Below are 18,101 nucleotides of genomic sequence, written 5' to 3'. Positions count from 1 at the left end.
CCTAACGCAAACTGACCATTTAACAAGTGCCTTTTACCACCAGGACAAAACAGAAGTAAAGGAGGCTTTACTTGAAGTAAACCAAATAAGACGTGTTCTGTGAGTCATACAGTGAGACCAAGGTGCTTTAGTGAGGACCGTGTTGTTTTCCCCAACAACAAAACATGAATCTCTGAAGAACCTGCTGAGCCAAAAGAAGGTGGTCTGAAGAAGAAAAAAAAGAGTATACAGGAAGACATGAAAATGGTACTTGAGATAGAGGAGAAATGATAACAGCACACGCGTGATTGCAAACTTAGTCAGAACAGCATGAAGGAGGTGTGAAGTGGGATGAAAACCATCACCGACTGCAAACTGGCCAGTAGCCATGCATTAAAGCAAAGCTTGTTTTCGTCAAATTTGGTTTTCAGTTGCCCACCATAACCCTTTCATGCAGTGAGGACACTGAAGCCTCCATCCCACTCCCTCAGTCTCAGCCTGGCTATCTCTGCTGATCAGTTGTGAAGGGAATTGAGGAAGCTCCACACAGTGGCACAGCCTGATATAATCAGCCTCAGGGAGCTTGAGACACAAGCTAACCATTTCTGCAGGCTTCTCAAACACCTGCTCTCTCTTTCAGTTAGATAAAGGTGCTTCAATTCAGGAGTTGACAAAGATGACATTCAGCTTTAGGGAATATATAGGCTCTCAGATCATGAAGTCCTTTAAGGGGCTGGACCCGAAATAGCTTGAATCCCTGGACATCTAAACTGGATTCATAGCAGCTTGATGGTCTGATCTGTATGCTCCAGATAGGCCCTCTTTTTTCCCACTTTTTGCCCACTTCTGGACTTTGGGTTTGTCAGAATTTTAAAAAATTCTAAGTGTTCTCCACATTTTGGGTATTTCCCCTTCTGATAAAGAAAATAAATGTACTGAATATTTTTCTAAAAGACTGCCTTATAATATAACACTTTTATGATGTTTCTTAACACACTTAAGTACACTTTTAAAAAGTAGTTTTGGTAATAATGTCAAATTAAAAGATTTACTTAGAAGCACATTTTAAATTGTTTAATAGTCATTCTCTAAAGAAGTACAATTATTTTGATATGTTGATTAACCTGCTAAATTACATGTAAAGCAGTTGATTATAAATTAACAAAAGTGTGTGATTCAATATTACATTTTAAGATATTATATTTGAAATGTAGCTAAATTGCAACTTTATCATAACAAATGTGCAATTACAAACATTTATATGCATGACAAATAAGTTTCAATAGAAATGACATTCAGGTATATGAGTATTATGAAATTACATTAAGTCCTACTTAAGTGGGTCAAAAAGCACTACTAAGTTAATATAAATTTATACGGTAAACATTTTTATTTAATTGCAAAAAAAAGTGTCTGATAATAAGTATACCCATACAAAATAAGTATATCCACAATAAGTGCTTAAGTGTTCTTCTTTGTCATAAGAATCAGCACATGGATCAAACACACCATAAATATTTAGAGTTATGAAGTACTGAATGTGTTATGAAGTACTAAATACTAAATGTGACCACACAAATGCAAGAGAAAGAAAAAGTGGCAGGCAAAACATTAAAAATGAAAAAGCAGATTACTTTGATGTCATGGGCTGAAATGGGGTTTGAAAAGCAGATTTTAAAACTGTGGATTATAGAAAGGCAAAGGTGCTTAGAGGGAATGAGTGCAGCAGTATTGTCTTAATTTCACTGAACATTCCCACATTAACAGATGTATCTGAGCAACATGGCTGTTTATTTATGGGTTTTGTATTTTCGCCTTTTATAATACACTGAGGATTTGACTTTTTATTGCTTGGTTTTATTGTTGTTTTGTATTAGTTTTATGCTTTCATATTAAATGTGCTGATGTAACAACAATGAACTTTTACTGTTACAATTATCACTCAACAGTGACCATTAGCATTTTAAAAAATGTTTCTGAGCCATATTGTAACAGCATATGAGCTCAACAAAGAGCCAACAACCCCAACTGTGGAAGTCAGACAAAGTCAAATATGATAGACAGTCTGTTTTGCCAAACATAAGTTTAATTACTAGCATTGTAAAAAGCAGCAAATAACAACTAGTTAGCAACTAATTCCTTGTGAAAAAGAAGTGTGCTTGCTTGTATTGAATGTGCACTTGCAATACTATAAAATCTATTTATAAAATTATATTTTATTTTATATCACCTTTTCAAGTTTACTTAATTGTGTTTAAAAAAAAATCAAAGTCATGGTTTTGTTCTTACTTTAAGTATATTGTATAATCGCCTTCTATTTCATTTATATTATCTGCAAATACAGTTTTTAAATATACTTTTTTATAAATTATAAAAACATAATTTTATGCTAAAGTGTACTTTTTTTCACAATAGCTGCTAAGCTAAACTGCATGAAATAAGATGCTCATGTTCTGCTTTAGCCTACTCAGCCTACACAGTTTGCTCATCACTAATTAGCATTTACTTAGTTAGTCTTTGATGGGCTGTGTATATGAAATATGCATAAAGTTACCATGAATTTCTTCCCTTGATCTGCTGTAGGCTTTGACTGACTCATCATGCTAATCACACATGTTGATGTGCAAGTGTTTGGTATGAAGAACAGGGAAGTGCTATAAGTATGGACTGATGCACTAATAATTTCACCAAGCTTAGCTATTAGCAATATCACTGACATATTAATACTACTATCTTACCATTTAGCTAGTACTTTTACAAATAGGTGACTTATATTACACGTAGAAACAGCCTAGAACAACATGGCATTATATGGAACAATACTGATAAAAATGCTAATGAAATGACCAGTGCTAATCTTCAACTGTTACCCCAGTAGATGGCGACAAACGTCTTTTTGAGAGAGTGATCTGAATAATTCATTCAAGCAATTCATTCAAAACACTGATTCCTTCAGCTGAATCATTCACTCAACCAATATGTTCAAGACACTGATTTTGCTGTGGATATGCTGGCTAAAATAGACAAAGTAGGTGGCAATATTTGGTATAAATTGTAAGTTGTATAATATTAACTTCTTATTTGTTGAACCATTGTATGAAAGCAGTATCATAATCGTGTTTGTCTGAATATCATCTCAGGTGTGATTCAGTTATATTGCTAGTATGATATTGCTTAAATATAATTTAATCACATACAGTATTAGTTTATAGCTAATAACGAATAGAACAGGCCAAGAGAGCTGGACTGAGGTGTGTGTGCGCATGTGTGTGTGTCTGTGTGTGTGTGTGTACTGTATGTGTATGTTTCTAATAGTGCAAAGACAGTGAAGAAAAAGTGGTGGAAAGAATAGCTCTTAGAAAACTATAAGCATCAGCTACCTGCTCTTGCCTCTGCAACATTGCAGGGACAAGACATAAAATGGACAGCAGGGCAGAATCAGCAGACCCCCTCATCTAGCAAGCTTTGATGTCTGTATGATGCCTTATAATAAGTCTAGAGATGCTTCAAGTCCCTTCTGGGGTTGTAATAATAAACCAAATGCTTCTGTTATAAATTTCACCACACAGCATGCAGGATCTCAATCTGTATACCAATCGTTTTCTCATTATTGCTCATTACATTGTGAGTCTGCTGGGGTTGTGGGATGGTGTGCGTCAAGAGAGCCAGAAGTAGGAGTTTTTGCTAAGATTAGAGAGAAAAGAAACACATACAGAAGGAACCAAGTGCAAAACCAGGATGATTCATGAGTTTTCAAACTATGTGAGACCAAGGATGCCTAAATGAAATACCTGAAAATGTCTGAAAATATAATATTTCTTTACAACTAATTTTGCATAATGTTCCATGTGTAAACCTTGAAATAAAAACTTAGCTGTCAGTAGAAATAGAAATTTAAGTAAAAATACATTTATATATGATTATATGTTTAGCACAATCATTTCTTGAGGATACAGTATAATCATAGTTAATATCATGAAATGTAATTAATATGATTCTTAATGATTACATATATAAAGTCATATATAAATAATCATTAGATTTTTGGGCCCTATTTTAACGATCTAAGTGCATGGTCTAAAGCGCATGGCGCAGGTGCACTTAGGGCGTGTCCAAATCCAATTTTGATATTTTAAGGATGGGAAAAACATTCTGCGCACCCAGCACATGGTCTAAAAGGGTTGTCCCTAGTTTCTTAATGAGTAATGGGTGTGTTTTGGGCATAACATGCAATAAACCAATCAGAATCTCATCTCCCATTCCCTTTAAGAGCCAGTTGCACTTGTGCCATGGCGGGTTTGTTATTTACACGGCGGAATTTGCAAGTGCAAGGACAAAGCGCATCTCCAGAGATAAAACGGAGCTGCTCGTGCGCGAGCAATAGGTAGCCTAATTCGAATACATGCAATGACTATCCATTATGACATGTAGGCATTTTTATATTGATGTAGCCTACATTGCAATCCTTTAATTTTTATATTTAATATATCCCTTTGTGTGTGATAAGCAGAGTGTACGCACACTGTGGACCCGCCTATACTAGCGCAATCTTTAAATAACAAAAAAACTACTGCACCTTTGACTTTAGACAATGTTTTTGTTAGTCAATGGCGCAGTCTATTTCAGTTCCCTCAAAATAGTATTGTGCAAGCAGTTCGCCTGAACACACCTTGTTTCCAGACCAACATGCCCATGAGCACACAAATGGGTGCAAATGCATTTGCTATTTAAACAAACTGGCGCAGGACGTGAAAATTGCAACTGCGTCGGGCTGAAACTAGCAAAAACCACTTGCGTCTCACCTGGCACCGCATTGTGCGGGGTGTATGATAGGCCCTTTGTGTTACACATATAATTACTAAAATAAAATTGTTTAAAAATCTTTAAAAGTAAGTTGTTGTTTTTTTGATCATATGCAGTAGCACTTTCGTTTATGCAATTTGGTTTAAGGCTGAATTTTATAAATTTTTCTTGCCTCAAAGGCAATCAGAGCATTCAGATCAATTGTGCTTGTTTTGAAAAAGCTAAAAGTTTTTTAAAAAAAAAATCATAATTTTTTGCGTCTTTGTTTTTTAAACTACCGTAGGAAGCACAAGGCTTGGTGGCGTATTGATTCAGCACTGACAGATGAAATTACAAGGTGATGAATTGTGTGTTTAAAGGTCATAGGGTCGCAGGTCAATAAGTAGGCAAATGCTGTGAAAATTAAAATGTACAACGCTTTGCCAGGAAGCATGATTAATTAAACTAATACATCAGATTAAACCGGGCAAGCGAAGAGGCAGGATTCCCTTGGCCATTTAATGAGCATGCTCCCACATATAATTATGTTAGAGAAGACAGGAAAGGTGACAGCATACTAAAGAAATTACTATACACAATACAATTTAGAAATACACACAATTAAAAACCATGACGTATTTATAGGACACAACAGCATCGTTCTGAACTTGTGAGGTTTTATGTTGCACTGCTTCAGAATCAAGCGATCAAAGGTTCCTGTGATAAAGGATGTGCGACTGAAAGCGGTAGTGTAAAAATAGGCTCAGAAGCGGGTTGTTGCTATGGAAGAGTATGTAGAATCCTGGAATTCCTCACCCACACACACACAAGGAGTGCACCATGTTGATGCGCTGCTGTTTTTCTTTACAGTTGCATTTATCCATCCCCTTCCTGTTCTTTCCTTTTAGATGGACAAGAAGTGACAACTTATAATTGTACTGCACACAGCACTTGTAGTTTGTGTGAGATGTGAAAAGATGATCTGCAAATATTGTAAGACAAAGCTGTCTTGCAAAAACAGAGCATATTGAACCAAACATGCTTGTGATGTAAATCTGATGATACAAAATCATTCTGAAGTGCATGCTAATGCGATAACGTTGATCTTACAAGTAAGCAAATCAGTGGGACCAATGTTTGACAAATTGCAAATGGATTATTGTTTTTATTTGGTGTTGATTTTGATGAATTTAATGCATGTAATTATTGTAATAATTAACAGAAGTTTTGCTTTATTTTTTGGGGTTATCCAATGTACTCTACAGTTCAAAAGTTTGTGTTATGTAAGATTTTTTTAAAGGTTTTTTTTTTTTTTTTATGTGTTCTCTTCGGTTCACCAATGCTGCATGGCTACAGTAAAAATATTAATATTTTGAAATATTATTACAATTTAAAATAGCTCTTTATTTTATTTTAATACTTTTTAAATTTAAATTTATTCCTGTGATGCAAAACTGAATTTTCAGCATCATTACTCCAGTCTTTAGTGTCACTCTTTAGTGTAATTCTTCAGAAATCATTCTAAAATGCTGATATGCTGTTCAAGAAACATTTATTATTATTATCAATGTTGAAAACTGTTTTTTATCCTCTTTTATGATTTTTTTGATGAACAGAAAGGTCAAAGGAATATTTTGTAATTTTATAAAAACTGTATCTTTATTGTCACTTTTGGCCAATGGAATGCATCCTTGCTGAATAAAAGTAATAATTTCTTTCAAAATATAGTCTTGCTAACCCAAAACTTACTTCCTTTGTAAATAGATTGTAAATAGCTCAGATTCTAATAAACAATGTTCAATTCATGTATGTTCACAGGAGATGCGACATCCAAGGAGAGCAGCCCCTTTATCAACAGCAGCACCAGTGACGTAGAGAAATGCCAGCAGTATGATGGGAAAAACATGGCCCTGTTTGAGGTAGTCCAGTTTTGCTAATGATTTAAAACAGTTAGAAATGAATGTGCAGTAAGTTTACACAGTTTGTTTGTATGTGTGTGTTGTGTAGGAGGAGATGGACACCAGTCCCATGGTATCTTCTCTGCTGAGCAGCCTCGCCAACTACTCCAACCTGACGCAGGGCAGTAAAGAGCATGAGGAGGCAGAAAACAACGAGGAGGCACGCAAGAAAACCGTGCAGGTAACAAGAACTCTTCCATTATCTCTGCAGACTGCCAAATCACTACTGACCTTTCTTTCATGATCCTTACTCTTCTATGTTGATGGATGGTAGCTACTCATTGACTAGGTGTATGTTGATTAACAAGCAGCTAAAATTGCCTTTTAATGATGCTGTAAATTGAGCATTATGTTCCATGGTGTCCTGATCATTGATTGGTTGATTGACAGGCTCCACGTATGGGCACTATCATGGGCGTTTACCTGCCATGTATGCAGAACATCCTGGGGGTGATCCTGTTCCTCAGGATGACCTGGTTGGTGGGCATTGGAGGCGTCTTGGGAACTTTCACCATTGTCTTCATGTGCTGCTCCACGGTCAGTCTTAAGCACACATACACTACTGGAGGTATGGGGAGGTCCAGTATGCCACTGGGTTGGACACACAAGCTCAAACACTCTACAAATAGGCACACTATCCTTCAGATCTGAATGTATTTTACACAAACAGAAAGGTCTAATCAGACCCGGAGAGCAGAATTCTTTATTACCATTATGCAGCAAGAGCCCCAGGGACTCCCTCTCCAGAGCATATGGTTTCCTTTTAGCCCTCTGCTCCTTTAACTGGAGGTTGCTTAGAGTTCTACAGTCACTTTGTTGTAAGTCACTTTGGTGAGTTGGTTTGTGAGCGTGCCAGACGGCGTTTAAGCCAAGAACATAAATGTAAATACATGAAGTGTTTGATTTCAGAGCTGTCAGTTAAGCACATGCCGCTTCTGCTGCTGGTGATTCTTGTGACGTGCATAAGGCCCTATGAAATCCACTTTATTTTTCCCAGATACTGTGGAATTAATTTTTTTTTTAGCTTTTTTTTTATTAGATTATGTGTTGTTTATATATATATATATTTTTTAGCATTTTAATAATTAGATTAACTGTTTATAATAAAAAGCATGTTATGTATATACATATTTTTTTTAGGGCGCATAAAATCTGTTTTAATTTTCACCAAATTCTGATGTATTTTTTTTTTTTCAAATTCTGCATTTTCAGTTTTATTTTCATTAGTTCAATTTTAATGGTTTAATTAAGTTTTATTAATCAAAAAGCATGTCTAATTAATTTAATTAATAAAACTTTAACAACTTAATATTTTTTTTAAGATTACTAGGGCCCTATGAAATGTTTTGTATTTATTTATTTATTTGAAAATGTGTTTTTTGTCTTTTAATTCATCTGTATTTGTCTGTATTGGCAAACAAAGTGCTGCATAACATAGGTGTAATTAGTTAAAACATGGAAGAAAAATTTGTGATATTGTGTGCAAACATTACAATTTATATATATAATTTTACTATTGTTATTTTGAGAAGTACATTCTACTTTACAATATAAATATTTTTGTCACAATTCCTTCAAGTTAAACCAAACTAGTATTTGGTTTGTTGTAGTTAGGACCTTTCTGTTTAAGTTCATGTGTGTATATGACAAAATGGTGAAATGCTGTCTAAGTGCTGTTTAAGTGACCCTAAGAGCAGCTCTGGAAATGAAGTTCATGTCCTCATATCCTCATGTAATGAGACTGCATAAAAACAGCATGACTGTCATGCATGCTAGTGTATAGTAGATGAAACTGCACCGTGCATTTACACAGAGACAAACAGAACATGTTCATTTTTAAAAAGCAGTCTTTTTGCAGTTTAATATTCACATACACTAGTCCATATAATGATTTGATTAAAAGTGCAGCCCTATTTTTTTCTCTTTTTTTTCCATCTAAAATTTGACAAATTCCAAGTTATACCACTTTTTGACTGGATTCCGTGATTCGATCCATGTTTTCAGCATTATGAAAATTATAGTGTGTTTGCATGCATTCTGTGCATTCATGTAACATATTAGTGGATATTTGCTGCAGTATTTTGTTTCAGCAGTATGTAAGTGAATGTGCAGTGTGCAGTGGCGGGGCCAAGATGTTTTCATAGGGGTGGCCAGGGAGGGGCCAACAACCAGTCTGGGGTGGCACAAAAATCTTCTTTATTTTAATATAAAAATGTGTTTGCTTATAATGTACTGGACTGTTTTAGTGCCTAAAACACAACTAAGTGCAATTAATTTCTACTTAACTGTAACCGAGATATTTGTGAATTAGATCAAGTAATACTGAGTGAATATGACAATTTTTGTATTATTTGTCACCTCCAGGTATTTTAATAAAGGGGCTCACTATAGCTTTATTGCTCATTCAGCTTCTCAAAACTCCCAAATGCTTTCTCTCCAACATCGCATACTCATGGATGAGGCATGCAGATAGTGATAAAAATGTGAAAAAGGCTGGAAGTCAACAGTAGACGTAAATGCCAGAATATAAAATGAGTTATTTTATGGATTTAAATGGTTTCATTTTCTCATATTTTCTAGTATAAGTGCACTGTGCTCACATTTATTTGTGCATTAAATTACAAATAAAAAATACATATCAGCTTGTGCCTTAGGCTATATTGTGATTGCAGAATATATTTTAGTATGCATTTGAGAGATGTTCTTGTGAGCTGCGTATACATGCACAGTTTGCTGCTTTAATCGCCTTTATGTTAATTTCATACTAGGTATGTATGCTCATAGTTTCTTGTGCGGGTTATTTATGATGAAGTGATAGAGCGTGCGCCACATATTTGCATGCCGTTGAAGAGTGTGTACTGTGAGCATAGTAAAACGGCTGATTGGACAGGAAAGTGTGTTTTACTGATATATAGTCTAACAACATCTCATCAGACCGCAGTTCACAGTTGTTCCTCTGAAGCTCATTTGGCTGCTGTAGCTTTTCTTTGCAGTTTTGAGTGGGGTGACCAAAGGGGTTGCCAAGCTTTTTTCAGTGGTGGCCACGGCCACCCCTGGCCAACCCCTGGCTCCGCCCCTGGCAGTGTGGTCCCACTCTGAGCTCTTTCCCCTCCTGTCATATCTGTTTTAATATTGTTTGATATAAAAAAGCTGAATGCTGTCCCTTCAGATTCTACCACCATAAATCCCCTATCATGCCCTTCTGACCCTGCCAAACCTTAGGAAATACACACACACTCACAGAATAATTCTGCAAAGCCACAGATACTGTTTTGTGTGAGCTACTGTCATCATTATGACCTCAAACATATTCTATTACTACTACTACACTACACTTTTCAATTAATTTAATTCAGTCAAGTATATTTAGGTTTATAATGGCTCTGGTTCTTACCTTATTGATGAACAGGAAATGTAGTTTGTGAGTAAAGCAGCAAATTATTAAATTAACGTCAGCTATCTTAGTAATTTTCTGTTACTTACAAGTGAAAATCAATGCACGACATAAATTATAAATTAATTATTATTAATTATTCGGCAGAATATTAGCAAACATGGTTTTCTCCGTTATCTCATACATGACATAAGCATGTCCTGGCCCGGACTGTTTAGTGCAAGTGTGAGTTCAGGCCAGCGGGGGAGTGGGGAGACACAATAACACAATAATGTTACAATATACACAATAATGTTACAATATAATTACAGAATTCATGTATTTATGCAGTGCCTTAACTTAAAGTCAAGGGGCCTGGGACAAAATTATTATCCCCCCATTCCCTTAAGGTCAATGTGTCAGCTATATGCTGTAAACCTCCCCTCAACCGCACAATGTCTTAATGTACTCAAGGTTTCTTTTCTAATAAATACATTTTTCTTTCACGAGTCACTGGAGGACTTAGTGGGGGCCTCTTGTCTCTGTCACTCACTGTTCCCTCTGTATTGATCTTTATTTACTCTATTTCCAGACTATGCTGACTGCTATCTCAATGAGTGCTATTGCCACCAATGGAGTTGTGCCAGGTGAGCAGAATTCAGCGTGTTTGTGTGCAGACGACAAGAGGACGGCCTTCCTGTTGTTCTTCATGGGCAGTTACACAGTGCACAGTACAGCTCCCTACTGTGCTGAGTTTAGCTCCGCATTTGTAACTGTGTGGATGCATGTCTGTCTCTAGGTTTATTTGAAATAACCGTAGCCTGTAGATGTGCCTCTTGTGTCAAAAGGACATTTCAAGAAAAGAATAATATGATGATGGTGTGAAATGCTCTACTATGTGCTACTATATGCCTAATGGTAAATTTGTTTGTGCACTTACAGCTGGAGGTTCATACTACATGATCTCTCGTTCACTGGGGCCAGAGTTTGGAGGGGCTGTTGGTATATGTTTCTATCTAGGCACCACTTTTGCAGGAGCCATGTACATCCTGGGCTGCATCGAAATCCTGCTGGTACATTTTCATTGCTTTTTGTGTATATATATAATTATAATTTTTTCTTTTTTTTTCAAAATTAGCTGACAAGTCTTTCAGGCAATGATGCAAATCATAAATTACATTATTTAGCTTCAGTGTTGTTTTAGTATCATTGAAATACTGAATGTTTTCATTAGTATTTTAGTTTTTTCTTATAGTTTTTATATACATTTGAATGTTTTTATTTTAGTTTAGTTGTGTTTTTGCCATTTTTATCTATTAATTTTTTATTTGTTTATATAATTGTATACATTTTTATGTCAGTTTTAGTTAGTTTAGTACAAGTTCAACTAAACAAAAATGAGAAAATTAGTACATTTGTTTCTTACATTTTTACAACAAAATAATGTGCGTTTGCAAAATACTATTTTAAATAAGTAACTTTTAATGTATACTCTGAATAAGTATTATTTACAGTTTTGATATTTGTACAGTAATTGTACATTCATTTTGCACAACTTTAAAGGGATAGTTCACCCCAAGATGAAGATTCTATCTTCTTTTACTCACCTTTAACTCATTTGTCATTCCAAACGCGAATTTCTTTATTCTGTTGAACACAAAAGAAGATATTTTGAAGAATGTTGGTAGCCAAACAGTTGCTGGTAGCCATTGACTATCTTAGGGAACCAAAAACTATTTAGTTACCAACATTCTTCAAAATATCTTAATTTGTCTTCAGCAGAATAAAGAAATTCATACAGGTTTAGAACAAATTAAGGGCTTGTAAACGATAACACATAAACGTTTTCATTTTCAGGTGAACGATCCCTTTAACCATTGGAAACTTCTCGACTGTTTCATTTTCTTTTCAAATTCTCTTGAATTTTTTTCAAGATCTACATCGTGCCAGCTGCTGCCATATTCAAGATGGAGGGTCTGGAGGGAGCAGAGGCCGAGGCAGCGCTGTTGAATAACATGCGTGTGTACGGTACCATTGTGCTTTCCTTCATGGCTTTAGTCGTCTTTGTCGGCGTGAAGTATGTCAACAAGTTGGCCCTTGTGTTCCTCGCCTGCGTCATACTCTCCATTCTCGCTGTCTACGCTGGTGTCATCAAGACATCTTTTGACCCACCTGACTTTCCGTAAGTAGAATTTTGTGTCCAGAATGTCTCTTTAGGGTACAGAATACATTTCAGGAGTGACTATAATCATACAGCCCTTATCCTGCATAGGGTGTGTGTGCTCGGGAACCGAACTCTTGCATCAAAGGGATTTGACATTTGTGCCAAGACCATTGAGAGAGGCAATGCCACACTCACCACCAAGCTTTGGAGAGCCTTCTGTGACTCTGAGTTCCTGAACGCCACCTGCGATGAGTACTTCACCAGCAACAACGTTAGTCAGATCCAGGGAATCCCTGGAATCACCAGTGGCATCCTGGCAGGTTGAAAACACTCACTTTGACATTTTAATATTCATCACTATATTTTACTGTTTCAGTAATACTTTAATAGCTTACTTTTTAAAATAAATACTGTTTTTTTTTTATTATTATTTCTGTTCAATATGAAATCCTAAAATAAATATTTCCTCAAAAATATGAAGCAGCGCAACTGTTTTCAACACTGGTGAAAATAAGAACATTTTCTTGAGCAGCAAAGGATAGTGTGACACTGAAGACTGGAGTAATGATGTTGAAAATTCAGCTTTGCATCACAGGAATAAATTACATTTCAAATAAAATTACTAAATCTTGGTGAAAATAATATGATCATTTAAAATTCAAAATTGAGTGAGAATAGAGTGTTCAAAATGAATGCTCTCGTTGTTTATTTTATGGTTTTCTTTTTTATATAAATCACGTGGGAGAAAAAAATTGTCTTTTTTTGTTTGTTTGTTCTTTACAGAAAACCTCTTCAGTACCTTTATGGAGAAAAATTCAATCTTAGAGAAGCGAGGTATACCAGCAGTGCTCGACCCTGAGGCCCCAGAAACCAACACTAACCGATACGTCCTGACTGATATCACCAGCTTCTTCACCCTGCTGGTTGGCATCTACTTCCCCTCTGTCACAGGTCAGTACAACAGTTTGAGCACTAGTAGAGGAATTATTCACAAAAATTTCTAGTTTTGGTCTGTATGATGTTTATTAAGGTCTTTTTTTACATTTTAGGTAACATTAATTTGAATCTTACTTATGCTTTTTGTCTTTTTTATGTTCAGTAAAAACAGTAAAAGATCTTTTTTTTTTTTGTTCTCATAATATCCCTTAATTCCAGGCAGAACCTGACCCACAAACGCCAGTGTTTCTAGATATAATACATACAGTATGTGTGTGTCACAGGTATCATGGCTGGTTCAAACCGTTCTGGTGACCTGCAGGACGCTCAGAAGTCCATCCCAATTGGTACCATCCTGGCCATCACAACCACCTCCATCATCTGTATCCTTTACTCCGAAGGCAATAACTGCTCCAGCTTTGCACAAATAAATGACCCGTGACTTTCACACAATGCAGAACTGCACATCTTGGAATGAACAGAATACAGTGTATTTGGATATCCAGGAAATGAAAGTGATATAATCATAAGACTTGATGTTTCCATCTGTGGGAAAATAGCTGAAATAGGGTGAATGCCTTTTTGCTGCTTTGTGTCATTCTCCTAAATTTTTGCTCTCGCAGACATGTCTAGTGTGATTCTGTTTGGAGCCTGTGTGGACGGAGTCGTTTTGAGGGACAAGTGAGTCTGTAGCTCTATTTTGGATTCACTTTGGATTCAGTATAGACAAATGAATTGAGAATTAAGTGGGCACTTTTCAGCTCAGCTGAATAATTATCAAAAAATGTGTGTGTGTGGTCTTGGTAAACCCTATGTTACGGGGACAAAATATCCCAACAAAGGTGGCAATATCCAAAATCCTTGACTTTGGGGGGACATTTTTTGGTCCCCATGAGGAAACAAGCTTATAAATCATACAGAATGAAGTTGTTTGAAAATCTAAAAAAGCAGAAAGTTTTCTGTGAGGGGTAGGTTTAGGTGTAGGACGATAGAAAATATACACAATAACACACTGTTTTAAACACACAGATTTGGGGAAGGTGTCGACGGTAACTTGGTTATTGGCACCCTGGCATGGCCCTCGCCCTGGGTCATTGTGTTCGGTTCGTTCTTCTCCACCTGTGGGGCAGGGCTTCAGAGTTTGACAGGAGCGCCCCGTCTCCTTCAGGCTATCGCCCGAGACGGCATCATTCCTTTCCTCAGGGTAGATCTCTACATTTGCTCTCTGACTATCTCTCTGTTGATGCTTCGATACTTGATCATACTAAGTGTTCGTACTAACTTGATAATATTCTGGATTTGACAGGTGTTTGGTCATGGCAAAGCTAACGGTGAACCTACATGGGCTCTCCTCCTGACAGCCTGCATCTGTGAGAGTGGCATCCTCATCGCCTCCCTGGATGCAGTCGCTCCCATTCTGTCCATGTAAGTAACTCTCTCCAAAAATACACAGTGCACCTCATTCTTTATGATTCCCAGAAAAACAACACCAGTAAACTCTATTGCTGTAATAAAACGTCTTCACTGTGCTGAATAGCCTCTTTTCTAAAAGCCTGTTCTTCAATAATTCCTAAACTTATTTATAGGTATATAGCACAATAAAATGCCATTAATTCAGCATTTTGTATTTGCTAACACTACATCCCCCCTTATAACCTTTGCAGATATGCATTACAAATGAACAGCTGATAAAAGTATGGACTTGTGTAGTATGGACCCTCATGTTTGGGGTTTTTTCTCAGTGGACTTCATTTGTGTTTTTTTTTTTTTTTTTTTTTGCTTCTGGCTGGTCTTTGATTTCAAACGGATCTGGACAAAGTGTCTTATATAACTATGAACATAAAATCCAGAATAATTGAATTCATAAATATTCAACACCTTTAATATTACACACATAAATTATCACTAATGCAGCCCATTGGTTTTTAAAGCCAAGGTAGTTAAATGGAGATCACTTGTGTGAAGTAAAGAGGCTTTAATTAAAGTGCCATAATCCACCGATGGCCTTTCATTTATCCAAGTATCTTCCAGCCTATCCTTAAGTATCTTTAATTGTATTATTATTTTAAAATATTATTTAAAAACTATTATAAATTATTTAAAAATATGTTATTTTCTTTCTGAAGTATAATTAACAATTAATTAAAAATATAGTTTTGTTAATATTATTGGAAACGTTTTCAATTATTATAAAACATTATCTAAAAATTGTGTATATTATTTAGATATTATTTATTTAAATATATTAGCATTTTGAAATATTATATCATTTTGCAATTTTGAAATATAATATCAAAAAATAAATATTTTATTTAATTATATTATTATTATTTTAAAGTAAACATTTACTTTTAAATGGGAAAAAAATTGTACTGTCATTTAATTCTACTGTCTAAATAACAAATAATCTGTGTTTAGTAACTATAATTAAAGTTGTCCATGTGTGTTTTTGGTTTGACATAGAATATTATATAAATAAGTATAGTGGTTCATGACTGCAAAACAAAACATGAAAACTTCCCAGGGGGCAGAATATCTCTTTATTACATATACAGATTAGTTTTTATCTGTTTTCCCCACAGGTTCTTCCTGATGTGCTACATGTTTGTAAATCTGGCCTGTGCGCTGCAGACGCTCCTCAGGACCCCCAACTGGAGGCCGCGCTTTAAATTCTACCACTGGTACAAACACACACAAACACCTGCTCCCTTAGGTTTGTGTCTCTGACAGAACAGAATGTGTGTTTGTTTACAAAATTATTAGTTTGAGGGGAAGAAAGTTGAAAGTCTTTCATAACCTTTCACCTAAAATGAAGGCAAACAGATGTATCACACCACATAAATAAGTGCTTCTTCCACCGCTAAGATCATCTGGGGTGGCTATCATTACTATAAACACAGCTGGCACTAAAATCACAGCTGGACAGATGAGCATGAGATGGCCTGTGATCTCTCTCCAGGGCTCTGTCACTCTTGGGCATGAGCTTGTGTCTTACCCTGATGTTCCTCTGCTCCTGGTACTACGCCATCGTTGCCATGGTAATCGCCAGCTGCATCTACAAGTACATCGAATTCTGCGGGTAAGCAAACCTAAATGAGCCTCAGGAGGAGACGACCGGAGAAAAAAGGAAAAAACTAATGAGTTTCACACTAACTAGATCAATCTCACTCTTGGCAGAAAAGGCATTATTGTCTGTACAGCTATTAGGTTTTTTCATAAGGGTTTATTTAAAGGCCTGACAAATGCAGCTGAGTAATTTTTCACTGTAAATGTATATACTGTAGTTTTAGATGATTATTAGTGGAAGATTGTTGATGAATGATCATCACTTATGTAAATATAAATTTTGGCATGTGAAAAGTGATGAAACCTTAAGGGTCCCTCTTCCTGTCCTGAAATATAATCATAGAAATGTAGTGTATTATTAAAGTAAATTATTAAAATATCAAATGTTTAGGGTCAGTATGAATTTTATTTATTTATTTATTTATTTGCTTTCATGCTCACCCAGGCTGCATTTAGTTAATCAAAAATACAGTCAAACACTAATAATGTGAAATATTATTACAATTAAAAGAAAAAGTGTTCTCTATTTTAATATATTTTAAAATTGTATTTATTCCTATGATATCAAAACAGAATTGTCAGCATCATCACTCCAGTCTTCATTGTGACAGTGAAACCATTCTAATAAGTTATTATTATCACAGTGGTGCTGCTTAATATTTTTGTGAAAACCATATTGCATTTTTTATTGATGAATAGAAATCTTTTGTCACATTGTAAATAACTTTACTGTCACTTTTAATAATAATTCAAAGCATCTTTTAAACAATAGTTCAATTTGATTAGCTTGACAGCATATTTCAGTATCTATTAATGTTAAATGTATAAACCACTCTTTCTTTTTTATTTCTTGTTAAAAATAGTGATGTAAAATAATAGTTAGGTAAGACTTCAAAAAGCTGAATTAAACAGTAATATCATCAAATTATTGTGTTAAACATTTGTAACATCTAAAAGTTATAACTTGAGCATAGTTTAAACACCCAATCCACAGAAAGTTGAATTACTAAATGTGTATTTCTTCCCTGTAGGGCAGAGAAAGAGTGGGGTGATGGGATTCGTGGCATTTCTCTGAGTGCCGCCCGCTATGCTCTGATGAGGCTGGAGGAAGGTCCTCCTCACACTAAAAACTGGAGGTCAGTGACTGATCAGTAATATGCCTCTTCACACAACAAACAAGCTGTAAAGTGTTACAAGCAGTGTATAGTTGTCACATGTAAAATTACATTCATCCAAAATATTGAGAATGCATTTTTTAAAATGTTATCAATCTTCCAGGCCCCAGATTCTGGTGCTCATGAGTCTGGATGCGGAGCAGAATGTAGAGCAGCCTCGACTGCTGTCTCTGACCAGTCAGCTGAAAGCGGGCAAAGGCTTGACCATCGTGGGAGCGTGTGTGGAGGGCACCTACTTAAACAACCAACCACAGGCGCAGGAAGGAGACCAAGTACGCGCACACACACACACACACACACACACGATGAAAGCTGAGCTCCTGCAGAAATGAGACACTAATAAGTCCCATCTCTCTCAGTCCCTAAGGAAGCTGATGGAGGTCGAGAAGGTGAAGGGATTCAGTCAGGTTGTGATCTCTTCTAACCTGCGGGACGCCACCTCACACCTGATCCAGGCTGGTGGTCTAGGCGGCCTCCGTCACAACACGGTTCTGGTCAGCTACCCTAAGAACTGGAAACAGGCTGAGGAGCACCACCGTTGCAGGAACTTCATTGGTAAGACAAAAGACGAGACATGGAGTTGGCTTAGTTTGGACAGTGTGGCAAAGAGAGCACAGCCTCTGTTATCTAGTCAATGCTGTTTTCATGACTTTTGTTGCAGCGTAGCT

At 36.1% G+C, this 18,101-nt stretch overlaps 1 protein-coding gene across 1 annotated transcript in view; it reads left to right on the top strand.

Annotated features, from left to right (window-relative positions):
- Positions 1-18,101, top strand: part of LOC109092015 (solute carrier family 12 member 5-like) — a 50,445-nt gene that overhangs the window by 22,094 nt on the left and 10,250 nt on the right. The window contains exons 2-18 of the mRNA XM_042730083.1: positions 6,580-6,680; positions 6,769-6,900; positions 7,110-7,256; positions 10,685-10,739; positions 11,035-11,165; positions 12,027-12,274; positions 12,365-12,576; positions 13,040-13,207; positions 13,477-13,575; positions 13,816-13,873; positions 14,222-14,396; positions 14,499-14,617; positions 15,775-15,873; positions 16,152-16,271; positions 17,290-17,394; positions 17,537-17,705; positions 17,793-17,988. Coding sequence (XP_042586017.1) covers positions 6,580-6,680; positions 6,769-6,900; positions 7,110-7,256; positions 10,685-10,739; positions 11,035-11,165; positions 12,027-12,274; positions 12,365-12,576; positions 13,040-13,207; positions 13,477-13,575; positions 13,816-13,873; positions 14,222-14,396; positions 14,499-14,617; positions 15,775-15,873; positions 16,152-16,271; positions 17,290-17,394; positions 17,537-17,705; positions 17,793-17,988 — 2,334 coding nt within the window. The remainder of the gene's footprint in view (positions 1-6,579; positions 6,681-6,768; positions 6,901-7,109; positions 7,257-10,684; positions 10,740-11,034; positions 11,166-12,026; positions 12,275-12,364; positions 12,577-13,039; positions 13,208-13,476; positions 13,576-13,815; positions 13,874-14,221; positions 14,397-14,498; positions 14,618-15,774; positions 15,874-16,151; positions 16,272-17,289; positions 17,395-17,536; positions 17,706-17,792; positions 17,989-18,101) is intronic.

The sequence above is a fragment of the Cyprinus carpio genome, chromosome B8 (assembly GCF_018340385.1).
Source record: "Cyprinus carpio isolate SPL01 chromosome B8, ASM1834038v1, whole genome shotgun sequence".
NCBI classification, from domain to species: domain Eukaryota; kingdom Metazoa; phylum Chordata; class Actinopteri; order Cypriniformes; family Cyprinidae; genus Cyprinus; species Cyprinus carpio.
Note: the sequence above shows the minus strand (reverse complement) of the source record. Positions and strands in the feature narration are given on the sequence as shown.